Source organism: Cygnus atratus, chromosome 24 (assembly GCF_013377495.2).
Source record: "Cygnus atratus isolate AKBS03 ecotype Queensland, Australia chromosome 24, CAtr_DNAZoo_HiC_assembly, whole genome shotgun sequence".
Taxonomy (NCBI): Eukaryota; Metazoa; Chordata; class Aves; order Anseriformes; family Anatidae; genus Cygnus; species Cygnus atratus.
The window spans coordinates 2059266-2075699 of record NC_066385.1 but is presented as its reverse complement, the minus strand read 5'-3'; the positions used below and the strand labels follow the sequence as shown (position 1 = coordinate 2075699).

The 16434-nt window shown below is 52.1% G+C and overlaps 2 protein-coding genes across 4 annotated transcripts; both read right to left on the bottom strand.

Moving 5' to 3' along the window:
* Positions 1 to 265: 265 nt before the first annotated feature.
* Positions 266 to 7928, bottom strand: C24H1orf116 (chromosome 24 C1orf116 homolog). Of its 3 annotated transcripts, XM_035561408.2 has the most exons (5): positions 7166 to 7928; positions 4328 to 4464; positions 2812 to 2980; positions 2112 to 2327; positions 266 to 2021 (listed from the first exon to the last, which is right to left on the bottom strand). In XM_035561408.2, exons 2-5 carry the CDS (start codon positions 4418 to 4420, stop codon positions 1066 to 1068), a joined length of 1434 nt encoding a protein of 477 aa, XP_035417301.1. In that variant the 5' UTR covers positions 4421 to 4464; positions 7166 to 7928; the 3' UTR covers positions 266 to 1065. The 3 variants fall into 3 exon arrangements, with proteins under 3 accessions (XP_035417301.1, XP_035417299.1, XP_035417300.1); XM_035561406.2 differs by having other exon boundaries at positions 266 to 2327; positions 7166 to 7848; XM_035561407.2 differs by having other exon boundaries at positions 266 to 2327; positions 7343 to 7848.
* Positions 7929 to 11341: 3413 nt separating this feature from the next.
* YOD1 (YOD1 deubiquitinase) lies at positions 11342 to 16148 on the bottom strand. Its single transcript, XM_035561405.2, has 2 exons — positions 15861 to 16148; positions 11342 to 15516 (listed from the first exon to the last, which is right to left on the bottom strand). The coding sequence occupies exons 1-2, from the start codon at positions 16066 to 16068 to the stop codon at positions 14810 to 14812; spliced, it is 915 nt and encodes a 304-aa protein (XP_035417298.1). The 5' UTR covers positions 16069 to 16148; the 3' UTR covers positions 11342 to 14809.
* Between the last annotated feature and the right edge of the window lie 286 nt (positions 16149 to 16434).

Here is a 16434-nt window from a genome sequence, read left to right as displayed (position 1 = left end):
TGTCCCCGCAGAGCCAGGAGGTGACGCAGGTGGGGTGGGACTGTCAGAGCAGGTCCTGTGTCCCAGCCTGGCAGAGTTTTGTGCCTGCCTGTCCTACTGGAAGCACCGACACAAACCCTTATTTCTGCAGGTCCCCGACTGGCTTGGACCTTGTCACGGTGCTGGCTGGGCTGCTCGCACCGTCAAGTCAGGGCACCTCGATGGGTAAAACTCATCACTCGCCAGAGCTTTGACTGCTACACAAGAGTAAATCTGTACCACATCGTTATTTTACGATCACATAAATTTTATTACAGGAATAATACACCTTTGTCATAAAAGGTGCACAGCATAAATTTTGGGTCTCAAGGATGCAGGGAGAGCAGAAAGGGAATGAGATGGTGTTTTCTGATTTGCACCTTTCTGGCTTTGGGCAGCATTTCTGGCTCTGTCACCAGAACACAATCTGTCACTTCTTAACTCTCTTTTCGTGATGAACGCTGATGTTTGTGTCTTATTTCTAAGCGGCGTACCCAGGGTTATCAGGGCCGGGTGTGAGCACAGTCACTGTCTGAGGAGCACTGATGCACGCTTCCAGCTCCTGTCAGCCTGGCAGTTTTACACGTGGCAGTTGTGGCTTTGGGGAGGTGTATGCGTGGGGCAGGTGAGCGCTCAGGCCTTGGAGGCTTTTGATTAATTTACCAAAAAAAAAAAAACCTACCATAAAATCCCAAAGTGAGCAGCAGAGTCCAGCACTTCTCTCCAGAGAGCTTTTATCCAGAGCCAACCCGTGTTAAAACAAGCAAAATCCACAGTTTCCCCACTGTGACAGACCCCAGATGCATTAAAGACATGAGACGCACCCCGTCCAAGTTCTGACTGCCAACTTCTTTAAATAACTCACCCCTTGCTATGTACAAAACCTTATGTACAGGTGGCATCGCTTTATTTGGCATGAGCGCAGCTCTGGGGGCAGCAGGACCCGATGTCCCCCCTCCTGAGATGCTGGGCTCACGGCAGCAGGTTCTGATGGCCACATCCCCAAGGAAATCCCCGCGGGGTGAGCCCCTCATGCCGGGGGTCTCGCTACTCCTTCAGCAGGCCGAGCTTCCTCAGCGCCTCGCGCCGGTGCTCGTCGGTGGCTCCCTTGGGGGAAATCTTGACGCTGACGCAGGAGCGGGGCGGCCGGGGGAAGCTCTGCAGCGGGTGCGATCTGCGCTTGCTGCTCTTCTCCGGCTCGGGGGGCTCCTTCAGAGCCGCGAAGTCCTTCCCCGCCCCGAGCGATGCCGGCCGGGGGCGGCTGCTGCGGAGGAAGCTGGGGGCGAGGCGCTCGATGAAGGACATCTTGCCCAGCGAGCTGCTGCCCTTGGTGGCCGGCTCCTTGGCGCTGGCCATGCAGCTGCCCAGCCCCACGCCGGAGCGCTCCAGGGTGTTGGACTTGAAGTGCATCGCCCGTGCGCCCGGGGCCGCGCTCTCCATCGCCCTGTGCTCGCCGCGGGGAGCAGGGGCAGGGCCGAGGCGGGTGCGGGGCTCCCCGTGGTCCTGGGGCAGCCCCAGCTTCTCCAGCGCCTCCCGCCTGGCTTTCTCCCGCTCCTTGGGGTCGAGCTGCCCTGAATTCACTTTTTCTGCAGCGGCATCGCTGGCAGAGCCGGGCTGAGAGCCGGCGGGTGCCGGAGGGGGGATTTTCACCTTCTGGCCAGGCTCTGTGGCGAGCAGCACCGGGCTGTTTTTGCTGGTTTTCAGGATAATGTTTGGTGGCAGTTTGCGTGGCTTGGGGGCTGTTGGAGGCCCACGCTTGGCTTCAGGGTCCTGAGGGGCCTCCTGTGGTGCTGGCTGCTCCAGCTGGCCCTGAGGAAGCGCTGTGCTCTCCCTCCCCATCTCCTGGTGTGGTGGCAATGTAAGATCAGGGACAGATGCGTGCTCTGGGGCTGGCCGGGATGGCACGGCCCGTGTCCAGCTTTCCTCCGTGTTTTCCCACTTGGCATCCAAGCTGCTCCTCCGTGGCTGCTCTTCACGGCTCACCAGGTCATCCTGGAAGGGAGCTGGAGGTGGGATAAGCAGGGGTTTCACCTGGGTTCTTAGGTTGCCTTGGCCAAGCCTGTCCTCCTCAGCCATCTCCTGGGAAGCTTTACCTGGTGGCGCTGGGTCCTTCACATCGTGTACAGCCACTTTGCCATCAGAAACCTGGTTTGCTCTTTGTGCATTTGCTGTAGTGATGCTCCTTGGAAGACTGTAGTAGCCTGGGCTTGGAACGGCTGCTGGAGCTGGGCTGGAGGAGCTCTCGCCACCCCTCTGCTCAGCTGCACGCTGCTGGCCTGCGCCGGGAGGAGGAGCCCCGTTCTCCAAATCTAGTCAGAGAGGGGAAAAGTCAAGCACTTTTCTGCACATGGACACAGAATATCTTGGTGCTTACAGAACATTTCATGCCTGATTAAACCAGTGCAGTACAACAGAGTACTTGCTCCCAGTGTTTACCCCGACCCCAGCTAATGTGCTCTGGCTGTAAAGGTCAGATACTTTGGATTTGACAGAGCACATGTGGTGAGGAGCCTTAACTTGTGCATGCCTGTTCAGAGCACAGGAAAAGATGCAGTGCTCTTTGCCTTGTTAGATAGCTGCTAGCAGCTCCTGCATGCAATAACTGGGAAAAGGCAGCTGGTGCCCTACCTATGGCTGCCTGAAGCCACCTCTTATCTGTGGAGCGATGGAAACCAGCTGGCTTTGGCTTATGTGAATAAAACTGGGGCCCTGCTCCTTCCCTGCCTGCCAAGGAGGTGCACCCCAGTGTGGAGTCCCCTGGCACCCCAGGGAGGAGCACGATTCCCAGCTCACCCCAGGCAGCGGCGTCTCTCTTGGGCCGTGGCCTGGGGGGCTCCGTGTAGTCGGTGTCATCGGTGGAAACCCCACTGTCTGCTTCGGCATCCAGCGAGCCGATGGTTTCTTCCAAGAACATCAAGCACTCTTTCTCTTCCACAGATAAATAGTCATAGCTGTTATCACTCTGAAAAGGAAAAAGGTGGTGTGGATAGGAGACGCAGGTGTACTTCATTCACAGCCCCAGCAGCTCAGGGGAGACCTGGGGCACGACTCCTGGCCCTGGGACCCAGGCAGCAGCTACTCAGAGACGGGTACTTAGCAGCTGCAGGCAACTAGAGAATGTCCTCTAATGAAGATGGTACTGCAGGGACACTTTTACATCGCCCTACTGCGAGCATCAGAAGGCAGGTTATTCTCATTGTGAAAACTTGGCCTCCACCTCTCAGTTCTTTGTTTTCCTTTGAAATATGACAGGGCTGGTACCGTGGGTGGTCTGTAGATGCTGACATCTGTACTGACCAGCAGTGCTGAATCCTAGAAATTTGTCTAAACATCCTAAATACTGAAAGCTTCCTGGGGATGTGGTCCCTCTCCTTGTTCTCCCATTTGTACCCCAGCTTAGAAAGGAGTACAGCAAGATCCTGCTTAATTATTGTTGCACTTCAAGCATCATGAGATATGATCGCTGTAGAAGTGCCAAGTCAAAAGGCACCACAAGCAATATATCATCAAACAACTGAAGGGGGGGAAAGGATGGAGAGTGCATCAGATCAACAAGCATGGGGGATAAATTGTCCCAGGTGGAGCTGTTTTGCAGAGGCACCTACCCAAACCCTTTACCATGCAATATTACAACCAGTTTGTCCATCCCTAATAAATTTTAGAGGGTTTGGTTCTGGTTTGCAATACATCAAATGGAAAACCTGTTTGGGACTGAGCTTTGCACTAACACATATCAATTATGCTCCAAGTCAGACAGGATGTAATTAGGCCATCAATCTTGGAATCGGTGTTTGGAGACAAACAAGTTTTAAGAAACAGATAATGAAAAATTGCGCATCTACACCCATCACCCCAGCTCGTCTCTGCCTTAACTCCTAACCCAATCTCTTGTCAGCTGGGGAGGAGTCTCAGTGTCTTTTCCAGGTGAAGTCACCCTTGCTGGAGCCACTCTGACCCAGTTATCCGGCTGGTCTAATCCTGCATGGGGGAACCACCAGGCTCCTCCTGCCCAGTGCCAGGGCAATCTGCCCCTTTGGCAGCTCTTGCAGCTTGGTTTTATTCCTCAAGGGAACCAAACTGCAGTGAGGTCTGCTCCATCGCTGCCACACAGGCAGGGAGGACTCTGAGCGCTTTGGGGCAGGGATTCCTGGGGCCCTTGTGCTGCCCTTGGCACGGGGCTCCCCAGGCACTGTCACAGCACCTGCAGGGAGTAGTTTTGAGCAGAAATTGAGGAGAGCAGAAATCAGACCCAAATCCCGTGCTGAGAGGGTTGAGCTGTGCCCAGGCTGGGCGCGACGGGGTGACTTACCCGCTGCGAGTGGTTGGAGGCCGTGCTGACCATGCTGTCGCAGCTGTCGGAGTTGCAGCCAGCCATCCCCAGTCCCAGCCCCTTCCCAGGCATGTCACAGGCTGCCGCGGTGTCCGGCGCAGGCTGGGATAGCCCGGCTGGAGCAGAAGAAAGGAGATGTGTTAGGCTGTGAGGCCACTTGCGGGGCCACAGGGAGCACAGGAGGGCTGCTGGGTGCAAAGGTGCTCGTCCTTAGGCTGCTCCCAGAGGGGAGAAGGGAGCAGATGTGGTTTCTGAAAGCATCCTTGGAAATGAAGTTATCCCAAAAAGAATTAGAAGCAGAGTGAGCCCTGGAGCACCTATCTACATCCGTTTCATGGTGGTGGTGACCACTCGGAGGTGTGGATAAGGGGTTCCCGAGCGAAGGAAGGGGCTGTAAGGCTGCAGTGAGCATGCACGCTGCCCCACCAGAGCTGAGAAGTGCCGCCAGCAGCCATCCCAAAAGTGCTCTCAAAATTCTGAGCACGTTGGCCCCCGATGCTGCCCCTTACCCCCTGCCTTGCCCTGCTGCGTGCTTCCATCAGTAGCCACGGAGCTGTCACGGGGGTGCCCGGGTGCGTTTGGGCAGGCGATGGGCAGCAGCGATGTGCTGACACAAGGGGTGCTGGTGTCCCCCGATGTCCCCTGCTGTGCCAGGCACTGTGCCAATACCACACGCAGCCCACCAGCGGTGCTGCCCGAAGGCGGCGATGCCGAGCTGATTGAGGTTTCTCCCTGCCACGCCACCCTGGGGGTCCCACGCCAGCCGGTTATCTTCACAGGGCGCCCAGCAAAGAGAGCTTCGCTGCCTGGGAGAAAGGCCAAGCAGCCTACAAAAGCCGTAATTACAGCCGTAAAGTATTAATCTTCCAAAATTTACCACCACCGCCGCCAATTAGGTGCTTTCTTCACTCGCACCGCCCGTCCTCCAGGAGGGATCTGGGCTGCAGAGGCTGCTGAGAGCAGCAAACAAACGCCCCCCCCAGCGCTCCCCATCCCACGCGGGAGCAGACAGAGGAGCTCTTTGTGCTGTAACCTGGCCGTGGCGCACGGGAGCACACTGGTGTGCTTTTTGGTTTTTTTTTTTGTTTGTTTTTTTGGAAGCAGGATCAGGGAATTAGATCTGGTGATAAGTGAGCAGAACTGGCTCCTTGTTAAGAGAGTCGGACCCTGAAAGAATTCCTTTGTAATTGGAATATGCCGCAAAAATCAGATTTCACCACCCACACCCTGAGAGATCCAACGCTTCCACCCAGGAAGAGCCGAGTATTTCAGTCTCACTTCTGCAGTGTTTACTACCCAGAACGCATTTGAGGAAGCAATTTTTTTGGAGCAGCAGCACCCTCGATTCTCTGAATTTGGATAAGCTTATAGCTTTTAGCTGTCAGGAAGCAGGGACGTGGTGTAGGTCTGGGGTTTTTTAGGCTTCTGCAGGCTGCGTGGTTTTGCTGTGAACCCAAACATTCGCAATGTGAAATAGAAATCTGCTTCCAAGCACCAAGAGACTACCGTCTGCTCAATTGGGACCCGCAGGATTGCTGCAATGCTCTTCGCTGCTTCCTTCCCCACCACACAAACCCCAGGGAGCAAAGCAGGCGCAGGGAAGCGAAAGTCCTGCTTGAACTTGACGCCTGCAGCTGGAGCGGCCGCTCGGAGCCAGCAGCACAGCGAGCAGCCCCGAGGGGAAGCGGCAGCCCACGCGGGAGGCTCGGCAGAGCTAATTTCTTGGTGAGGGGCCTGGTCAGTGTGTCAAAAGAAATGCCACGAGTGGCCCTCTCTTTCAAAGGATGTTGCGGGAGCAGAGGCTGGCTGCCCCCCACCTCAAGCCCACCCACAGGCAGGGGCTGCAAAGCCGGCACCGGGAGGAGGCAAAGTTCAGCACAGAGCACGTCGGGATCTGCGCAGGAACAAGAGGTTCATTTTGCTCTGTGCTGGTTCTCTGAGCAGATTATGGCTCTGACACATTCATCCGACTCAGGAGAGGGAAAAGGGAAACCAGCCCTGAAAAAATCTGTTTTCAGGATTCAGGAGGGTTTTACAGTTCCTTCCTTTCACAAAACAACAGCTCTGCCACAAACCGAAAATGCGACCGAGCCTTTAAATTAAAAGACGTGCTCTTTGAAAAGCTGTTTTTGATGACATATTCTTCCCCACTAAAAATGCTTTTATAAGAGGTTACTTTTTATCTGAAATAAAAGCTAGTTTGGGCAGCTTTTGCAACAGCTGCCCTAACTGTCCTCTGCAAAGCTTGCTGAGCCCTCAAACATCAAAGAGGTGCTGGGTAGCAATTAATGCTAATTGCTTTATGTGAAGAAGCCACTTTCTTTTAAGCCCAGAGTTACTACAAGTGCTCAATGGCAGCTCTTCAGCAATGTTCAGGAACATCGGTGGGTTTTTTGTCCAAGGCAGTGCAGCTCTACCCCGTGCCTTACACCTGCCAGCTCCAAACACAAAGAGCAAGGAGGCAATGGCAGCAGATCCCAGTTCCTCCTATTTAAACAAATAAATCGGGTGCATGTTGCAGTTCCCCAAGCTGACTTCGCTGTCCTGAGTACGAGTTTTACCAGTACGGCCGCCAGCAGCCACTGGGTCTCCCCAGCTCCCCCCCACTACCTGCAGGCACCCCGTCCCTTCCCCAGTGCCACCTCGGTGTGACAGTTCCACAACCCTTCTCCTCCCAAAGCAAAGCAGTCGTGAGGGTGCCCACAGCCCCCCTGTCCCCAGGGAAGAGGCGCTCAGCTCCTCACCGCGGCCGCGTTCAGCAGGAAAGGGACAGAGAGCAGAGGGCGAGAAGGAACCGAGATCGTCGGGCTCTTTTACCAGGATGGCTGTCGTTCCGCGGCGCCCAAATCCTTGTCCTGGCCGTGCCTATCCCAGGACCTCTTTGCTTTTCCGTGCTAACCAAACAGGGCCGGATTACACATTAACTCGCCCTCCCAGCAGAGATAAGGCTGCGCGGGGCTCGCCGGGCACGCGTGGCAGCAGCCAGCTCCTCACCTGCAGCCACGCCAAGCCGAACTCATCCCGAGCGCGGCAAGCTCCTTACTGCCGGGTGCTGCTGCAGCAGGAGGAGCAGCAGAGCCCGACTGGGGTCACAGCCCAGCCCAGCCCCGCAGCAGCACCGTGCTCAGCCCCGGAGAAGCGCGGTGGCTGCGTGCGTCGCAGCCCCGCGGGAGCAGCTCTGCCAGGGCGCAGCGGCCACGCCAGCACCCAGTGCCCGGGAGGGCAGAGCCGGGCGAGCGGCTGCGGGTGCTCGGCACCACCCAGCGCCCTCCCTTCCTGGCTCCGGCTGCCGGCCTCGGCACGGGTTTCGCCGGAGACTCCTTAATCTGACATCCTGTTCTGCTGCATAGTTGCTCGCTGACATCTGGAGGAGTCGCGCGCGCAGCCCTGACCGAAGCGCTTTTGCACATAGTAATTAAGTCCTGCACTGGGTGCTGCCGAATGCATTTCCTCGCAACAGGTTGATGCTCTTCTGTGGTTTGGGGCACTGGGTCCCTCAACTCAGGGTTCCCTCGCAGCTCCAAAAACACAGATTTGTTGCCCAAACCGATGGAGACTCGTGTATCGCCAAAGCTATCCCAGGAACCCAACATTTGCCTGCTGCTGCTGCACGCTGTAAGGAAATGCTTGCCAAGATAAAAAGCCATTTTAGAAGGAAAGCTTCACCAGTGCACTCTATTTGCCTGTTAGAGGATGGGTGAGGAGGCCAGGGCTTGTTCAGCTCACACAGACACCTGCGGACCTGCAGCTGCCCCGTTGCGGGGGCAGAGCAATGCCGAGCCCCTCTGCAGGCTCACCCCCATCTCTCATACTGGAAACCGCAAGGTGCTGTGAGGTAGAGTCCAAAAATAACCAAATATTCAAGCAGAATCCCTGCAGCAAACTCCCATATCTGATACAGCCACCAGATTCATTCACGTTTTCATGCTTTGATGATTTTTTAAAAAAATATTGTGTCGCAACATGTGCCCTGCTACACAGAACAGGGAAGTGGAAACATCAGTTATTTAAAGCTGTGGTAGGATGGATGGAAAGCGATGAGCCAGGAAGCACGGAGATTGCCACCAGCCCTGTCGAGCTGCAGCTGTGCCTGGTTACAAAAGGGCCGGGTGGGTTGAAGAGCAAATCACAGCAAATGGGGGGCTCCTGGGAGCCTCGTGCCAGCTCTGCTCTGCTCTGCTCTGCTCTGCTCTGCTCTCCCACCCCAGCCTGCAGTGAAGGTAAGAGATATGAACGTGTGTGAATGTGTCCAGAGCTGTAGCAGTGCACTGACTGGTTATTGTAGAGCCAAGTGCCAGGCTTAGTCCAAACGCTGCTGGAAGCGATACCTGCTGTGGTGCTTGGTGGTGTGGCAGTTTAAACAATCGGGTTTGTGATGGTTTTGTCAAGTTGCGCTTAGTTCTGAGCCTGCTTGTAACAAAGGAGCAAATCAAACCCAGATATTCTCGTATTGTACGTACAGATACAGAGGGGCAATGAATAAACACCCCAGGGCAGGGCAAGTATGTTCTGAGAGCATGATGCTGATAGTACTGGGACTTAAACCTTTGCAATAGGATATGTAGAGCTGCTGCATGAGCTCTATATAGATCAGGGAAAACGTCCTGATCCATTAAGAGAAGCCTCGAGCTGCTGAGAAAGCTCAGCTGCTGTAAACTGGATGCCCGGAAAGAACCTGGTCTTTCTCTGTGTTCTTCTTCCTCCAACGAACAAAAATAGCTACTACCCAAAATAAAGCATGATTTCATGTACGTGGTATGAAGCATATGCAAGTAGTCAAGTGATGCAAAGAAAACTCTCTGCAGTGCTACGAAAGGACTTTGGCATGCTGACAGGCCCCTGGTGCCTCACCCTCTGCATAAACAGCAGAGCAGGGGTGATTCAGTCCTGGCGCTGAAGGAAACGCATCCGTACGGCATCGCAGATAAGATACGTGCTAACACAGCCGTGTCTATTTGTCTGTGTAGGACTGCTGAACACTTCCCTCACACCGAGTTGTACGTACAGTACCATGTATGCTGACAAATTAATTATGAAAAATACTGGGTAATCAATACCTCATATTACGCAGCAGTTCAGAGCAATAATTGCGTCTTAGTACAGCTGTGAACCAAGCAAGGAGCCCTATTTATTATCCCCATTTTACAGGACAGAGGCAGAGAACTGAGGCGGTCTGTTTCCACAGCTTGGTTAGCATTAACTCTGCCTGAGAAACCAGGAGCCAGGTCTTACTGTGTAATACAGCTCCCCAGCATCTTCCCCTAGGCTTTAATTAAAAATAATAGACAAGGACACCACAGTCCTGGACAAGCTAGTTCTGCGAACTCCCCTATTCTTTCATTACAGAAACCATTCTGGTGCTCAGACTCGGAAAAGTAAAAAAGCAATCTTGATTTCAGCAAACTTAAAGTCATTTTATTCTGCCCTGTCCAGAGCAGAGCAAAACCTGACGGGAGGTCTAAGGCTGGAGGCATAGCTTCGTTCAAGGCGCAGGCAGACGTTTAATTTGTATGATACAGAGCTGTAATTTTCAAAAAAGCAAGCTGAAAACTCTGTGCTCCTCTTATTAACGAGTTTCCCTGCCAGGGGGAGGGCTGCTGGGCTGCGCAGCAAAGACAGATGCCTTCATCAGTTCTGCGCCCAGGTCTGAAATCCCAAAAATCCATCGACGCGAGTGTTTCTGCGCTAAAGGCAGTCAGCAGAGACATTCTGCAAAGAATCAGAAGTTTCCTTCGCTTGTGCCCGTGCCCTCGTCCCTGCTTCCTCAATCCTAGAGCAAATAATGACATTGCCTAGGTCAAACGTGGTCAGAACAATGCCTGCTGTGTTCCTGGGCTGGGAGTGCAGTTTGACAAGGGCTTTGTCACCCCCCAGCTGATCACATTCGCTGCACTGTGATATTCCTGAACAGGTCGCTACAAAAACTGGGGTGGGCACACAGGACACGCTTCCAAAAACGCCACGAGCAAACCCTGCTGTGAACACAGAAGAGGAGATGCAAATGGAGAAACTGCTCCTGTACCATGTCACAAGACGTCCCTTTCCTCTCCCCTCTCCCCAGTCGTCCTTCCTACATAACTTTACTCAGAACTCAGGAATCCAGTTTCTCTCTCTTCTGCTGTTGCGTGTGCTTGTCGAGTTGATACGAAAACATTGCGGTCATTATTACAAACCGTGTGTAATTTCTGCTCTCAAAGAAAACTATGGGAACATGGGAGACATTCATGTGCTATCAGCTCTGAGGATGTGCAACATCCCTTGGGTTTCCCTGGGGTAACAGGCGGCACCCATGCTGTTCTGTTCCCTGCTTCTATGCTGCTATATCCTTTGAAGTCTATGACAAAAATCCATTCCCAAGTCCATTTTCCAAGAGACTATTTTGCTTTAGTGGAGACTTTTTTCCCCTCCCCTGAAAGTAATATAAAGAACTGGGACTTGTTAAAGGCAGGGCAAAGGAGCTGCTGCTAGAATCCAAGTTGCAGAGGCACGCAGGCAGCCCAGCAACCCACCTGCTGACAGCTGTGGCTGGGGAATTCAGAGCAGCACTGATTTCCTCCTGTGGTTGGCCTTTCGGGCAATTGCTTGAAGTGGATGTGAATGTCACAAACAGAAAACTCCTCAAGTCTGTCTATTTAATGACTTATACGTGTAAATGCGTGAATGATTGGGGAGGTATGTAAAACCTTGAAGAGCTGTTCTTCTTGATGCCTGACAGAGTACACAGAGGAAGTATTTTACTATTAAAAATAACGTTATTGTTGAACAAGTTGAAAGAGAAGAAGGCCTGAGCAGGCTGCGAGGCTGAGTCCCTCTCGATATGACTGCCTCTTAGTGTCAAAGAAAAAAGGGAATGAGACAGGGGAAAGCAGATGTAAATTACTCCAAGACTGTATTATATAGGTGTGAAGGCAAGAAAAAACGCACTGGTGAACAAGAGTGAATAGAGCAAAAAAACAAAATTCAAGAACTGAGGCAGAGACTACACTAAGCAAGTATGCATGCATCAGTCGTTTATTGGTGCATCAACAATTTCTGCAGTTCAGGGTACGTGTTTAAGGAAATATTCCAAGCGATCCGTACTGATGACACAAAGCAGAACGTTATACCACTGGGTTACATCGGTAAGACTTCTAGAAACATTTGCTCACACCGCTCACTGCTGCAACGGGAACACGCGCTACCTACATCAGTGAAAGTCCTTGCTCGACATCTGCTAAACGTCGAAACTCAGACAAGCTTTTAAAGTGCTGTTAGGACCATGAGATGTGCATCTCTTCATACAATATAAAATGCTCGTGAAAGGCCACGTGATTAGAGTGTGTTAGGCTCTTCTTTAGTTAAAGAAGGAATTTAGTGCTGGTGAAACGGCCAGACTAGCCCCAGGAAACTGAAATCTCTATTTGGGCAAAGGTCCCTACCTGTTTCGGCCAGTAAAACAGTATTAATAACCCAGCTTTCAGCGAGCCCACTCCCAAAGTAAAAATTTCAGTTTCCAGGGCCCATTTAATTATTGACCTATGTGCTGAAGTATTCAGCAAGGAAATTAGTGCTTGTTTTAAATTTTTATGGGAATAAGTGGTAACAGTAAGGACAAACCCATATCTTGCAGGCTTTCTGGACTGGTGTGGACAGGTGACCCCTTCCTGCCACTACCTGAGCCTGTGCCCCACAACGCATCTGCTCTAAAACATCTGTAACTAAGACCTTGCTGCACAATTAACAACTGTTCAGCGCAAATGTATTAGTGATGTTTAGAAATTGATCCTACTAGTACCAGGATGCCATTTTTGTGACACTTCCATAACTGTATCATTAAGGACAGGTAAATGCTGGTAAAAAGACATTAAAAAAATCCCTAACTTTCACAATCTTTTTAAAAAAGGGGAGTTGTCCTTTAAATGTATTCTGTTCAGGAGAGTTCAGAACTACACAAGGTTTTCCAACTCCACCAATATCCCCTTGTTACTTGTTCTTCGGAACAGTGTGTCAGCCTCTAACACTATCAGCTTTTACACAGATGAATTACAGCAGTTCAGTTGATATTTTTTTTTTTTTAACCAAAGAGATTTTATTGTCTAGGCAACTAAAGAAAACATCCACGCAGTGATACTGACATCGCCCTCAAATGGAACTCGCGCTCTGTTAGTGGATTTGCTATGCAAATACAATAAAGCAAAGCTAAACACTCTGGATTAAATAAAACTAAGTTTAAATTTAAAAATACTGCAACTGAGAAATATCCCAAAAAATGTCTTTACACACTTTCAGAAATCCATCCAAGATACAAAGCTAAAAAAAATCTAAGTGTTGCTCCCAAACATCAACACATTTGCAAACATGGCAGACAATAAATACTTATCTTCCGCTTCTACAGCACTTCTGTTTCAAAGATAGTCACCTTGTACACCTCTCTGAGGTAGGTATTCTGTCCGTTTTACAGGTGGCAAGTGGTGAGGAACAGCTCCTTGTCCAAGGCGCCTCACCTCTTCAGTGTGAAAGCTGAGAACACGATTTAGGATTGATAGTCTCTTGGTCTCATTCCTAGACAGCATTGCATCTCAAGTAGTTATAACACAGTGTAATCTTCAAGTTCCTTTGAACTGTCAGGTTATTTCTTTAGATTCATAAGCATCAGCTTCTATAGTCTTTTGGTTTTTTTTCCTCATGATAGGCTAAAGCAAAGTGGGGTTTAACACTGGAAGCTAAGTGGTTTTCTATCGGAAACTCCCAACAGTGTGAATATCTACTTTAATGCTGAATTGAAAAGAAACTTGGTCCTCAGTGCTTTTGGCAATTTATCCTTAATTATTCATGACTTGCTTTAGCAAAGCACGTACATAATTATGTTCCATTTTCAATAAGACCCCTTCAGTATTTTACGGTATTTCAACCTCAGCTGAGAACTTCAGTGGAACACGCTTCCTGCAGAAAATAAGTTTTCGCTGCACCAGGAGTTTAGCTGGATGCCTTACCGAACAGAGGCCTTTGAAGCTAGCTAGACTGATTCCATTAGGAAAGTGGGTTTATTTCTGCCTCAAAATGAAGATGAACGTTCTTGCTCCCCATTTGTAGAAGTGCAAGAGAGATAACTCAAAACAGAGCGGCAAAGAATAGAAGGCTAAGAGTATTTTAAAATTCATTAAAAACAAGCACGTATTACAGGCATTAAAAAGAAAATCCCTTTCAGTAATATGCACCTTTACAGCACCTTTTCAAAGACCTCAAAGCACTTACTGTTAAGCCTCACAACCTCTCTGTGAGGTAAGATTTATTAAACCAATTCCAACCTCCCTGATTCTGAGGAGTACGAGAAGTAGGGCAGTTTACCCAGCTTGTTTTGTTCTGACAATTAAACTGCACCCTTCATTATCGGAATTAGAGTCTTGCTACTGAACAGTCATCAGTGACAAATCAAACGCATTAAGGCAGAATGCAGATGAAGAAACCTTGAGCCTCCCTTCTGGATTAGCACTCTGCCCTTCTAAAAAGGGCAAAACTTCTTACCGGTAAAGAATGAGAACCATACCTTAAAGTGCTAATTTACAGTATTTGGAATCTGCTACAGCTCGGTAACACTGTGGCCGTGAGATCAGCTACACCCAAGCCAAGTCTGTTTGAATGTATTTAACAGATGCAAATTAAGTTACTTCCCTAGCTGCTCTATTTCCCTCTTGCCAGAAGTTGAGATATTATAAAGAAGAAGCCAAGAATTTCAAGAAACATGCCTATGTTCCGATGCAGTGTAAACACCAAGGGGTTGATAGTTATTTTCCAAGCAACTAAAAACTACCTATGGAAGATTAATAAGTTTATTCAACACTTAATCAACTACTCGTTAATTTTAAGAAGGCTACCTTAAAGCTTAAAGGCCATTTCTCTCTCTAAAGCCATGACTTCACACAAACAATACATTCTACTTCTGATGGTACCATAGTATAGGGCAGCTTTGGAGATGCTCTTTCCACTAAAAACTGTGCACAATGTGAGCAGTTTCCCCCGCAAGGTCTGCTTGTATGTGCAGAGTCTATTTTTTAGTATGAACAATGCCGATATGTGTTTCCCAAACCCTTAGATTAATTTAGTTACCCTGAAAACATAATACAGAGAGATTAATTCTGTAACTGAGAGGCTACGTTGTTACGTTAGTGTTGAAGAAGCCCGGTTTTGTATGTCTGCTCAGAGCACACACACAAAGAAAAGATTATTTCAGGAATCAGGTTTTAGCTGCCAGTGTATACCACCTGCCAAAGTACTATAAATTAGCATGCGAGAAGATACCTATTTCAAACCAGTTGGCAAAGTCACTAACCACAGCAAACCTGTGCATCTCGGCCATCGTCAAGTTAATGCGCTTTTCAAGCTCTGTGAACGGAATTTTATGATTACATACAGCTTATCTGGAAATCCAGAATTTTATTCCGGATCAGTGAGGTAGTAGCTGTACCCATCCTCATGCAGTTGTCACACTTCCCCGAAGTTGGTGTGTCCCGTCTCCTTGGCGTGTTCTCTGGCTTCCACTTGTCCCGTCAGTCCCTTCTGGCACACCATGCAGCGCAGCGTAAAGCGATTCACGTCGGTAAACTGCCTCTTCCGTCGGGCTTCATCTGCTAACTCCAAGGCTTGTGCAAGAACAACATCGTCAGTCGTAGAGAAAATGGTCTGGGGAGGAACGTCCGAGTCGGGGATTTTACGCTCAAGGGGATCGTAGTGAATCCCATCGTAAATTAACAGGACCCGCTTGGTGTAACCGGCATCTTCCCCAAAACGGTCAATTCGGACGGTCTGCGTGTCCACCACGCAGATTTCACACTGGTAAAACTTGGATAAAATAGACACTTCGATGGCTCCTCCCCAGGTTTCTTCTCTCCTGATCCAGTCGCAGTACTCCCTGTTGGTTTTCCCTAGCACTGCCTCGCAGTAAGACTCGGGATCGCTCGCTACTATCTGGGCTATGAGGCTGCGCATCTCTGGAGCGCAGCCGGGGTCGTACACGCCCCCCTCCACCACATAGTACACACTGGTGAACAGACAGGAGTTATCTGCCGGCACCACCCTCCGCGCCAGCACTGGCACCGCTTCCCTGACTGAGTTGGCCATGGGTCTTTTCGCAACCGCAGGTGGGTCAGCGCCGGGCTTGGACGGATCCTCCTCGACGATGAGAGTGTCCCCTGTCAGGGAGAGAGGGGGGTTGAGAGGGACGTGCGGGTGGGAGCTAACGATGCTGCCAGGGAGGGATCCCAAAAAAGGGGGGGGGGGGGGGGGAACAGCAAAAGGATGGGGGGACTCCAAAGGACCGGGGGGAGGGGGGGTGGGGACCCAAAGCGGCTCGTCACCGCAGCCACTCGCCTCCTCCCCTCCGAAGGCGCCTCGGCCGCAGCCCGCCCGCCCTCCCCGACCCTGCACCGGCCCCGCGGAGCCGCCGCGGAGAACGAGCAGAGGAGAGGAGGCCCCGGCCCGGCCCGGCCCGGCCCGGCCCGGCCCGCGGAGGCGAGGCGCCGCCGCCCGCCCTCACCCGAGTGGATGCCGAGGTCTCCCAGCCGCCGCTCGCCGTCGCTGAGGTCGAGGCTCCGCGGGGGGAAGCCGAGGAGGAGGCGCTGGGCCGGGGCGGGGACGCCGGTGAGGGCGGCGAGGGCGGCCTGCATGTCGCGGAGGCGGGAGTGGGCGGTGAGGCCGGGCAGCGGCTGGCTGCCGCCCCGGGCCTTGCAGCGCAGCCGCAGCATCGTGCGCGGGGCCACCCCGCGCCGCCGCCTCCACCGTCCCGACCGCCCCGACTGCCCGCCGCTTCCGCTTCCGGCCCGTTCCCCCCGCCCGCTCCCGCGAGATCTACCTCCGCGCCCCGTCATTGGCCGCGGGGCGCTGCCTGCTCCCGGCCCCGCGCCGAGCAGCGGCCAATCAGGGCGTCGCCATCGCAGGGGCGGCGGGGAGGGGGGCGGTGGCGCGCGCGCGCGCGGCGGCAGAGCCTCGGTTTGGTCTGCACGGCGGGCCCGCCCCCCTTTGTGACGTCACGCGGGGCGCCCTCGCGCCGCCCGCTTGCCGGCGCGCGATTTGCATGCGATTTGCATGCGATTTGCATGCGATCTGCATGT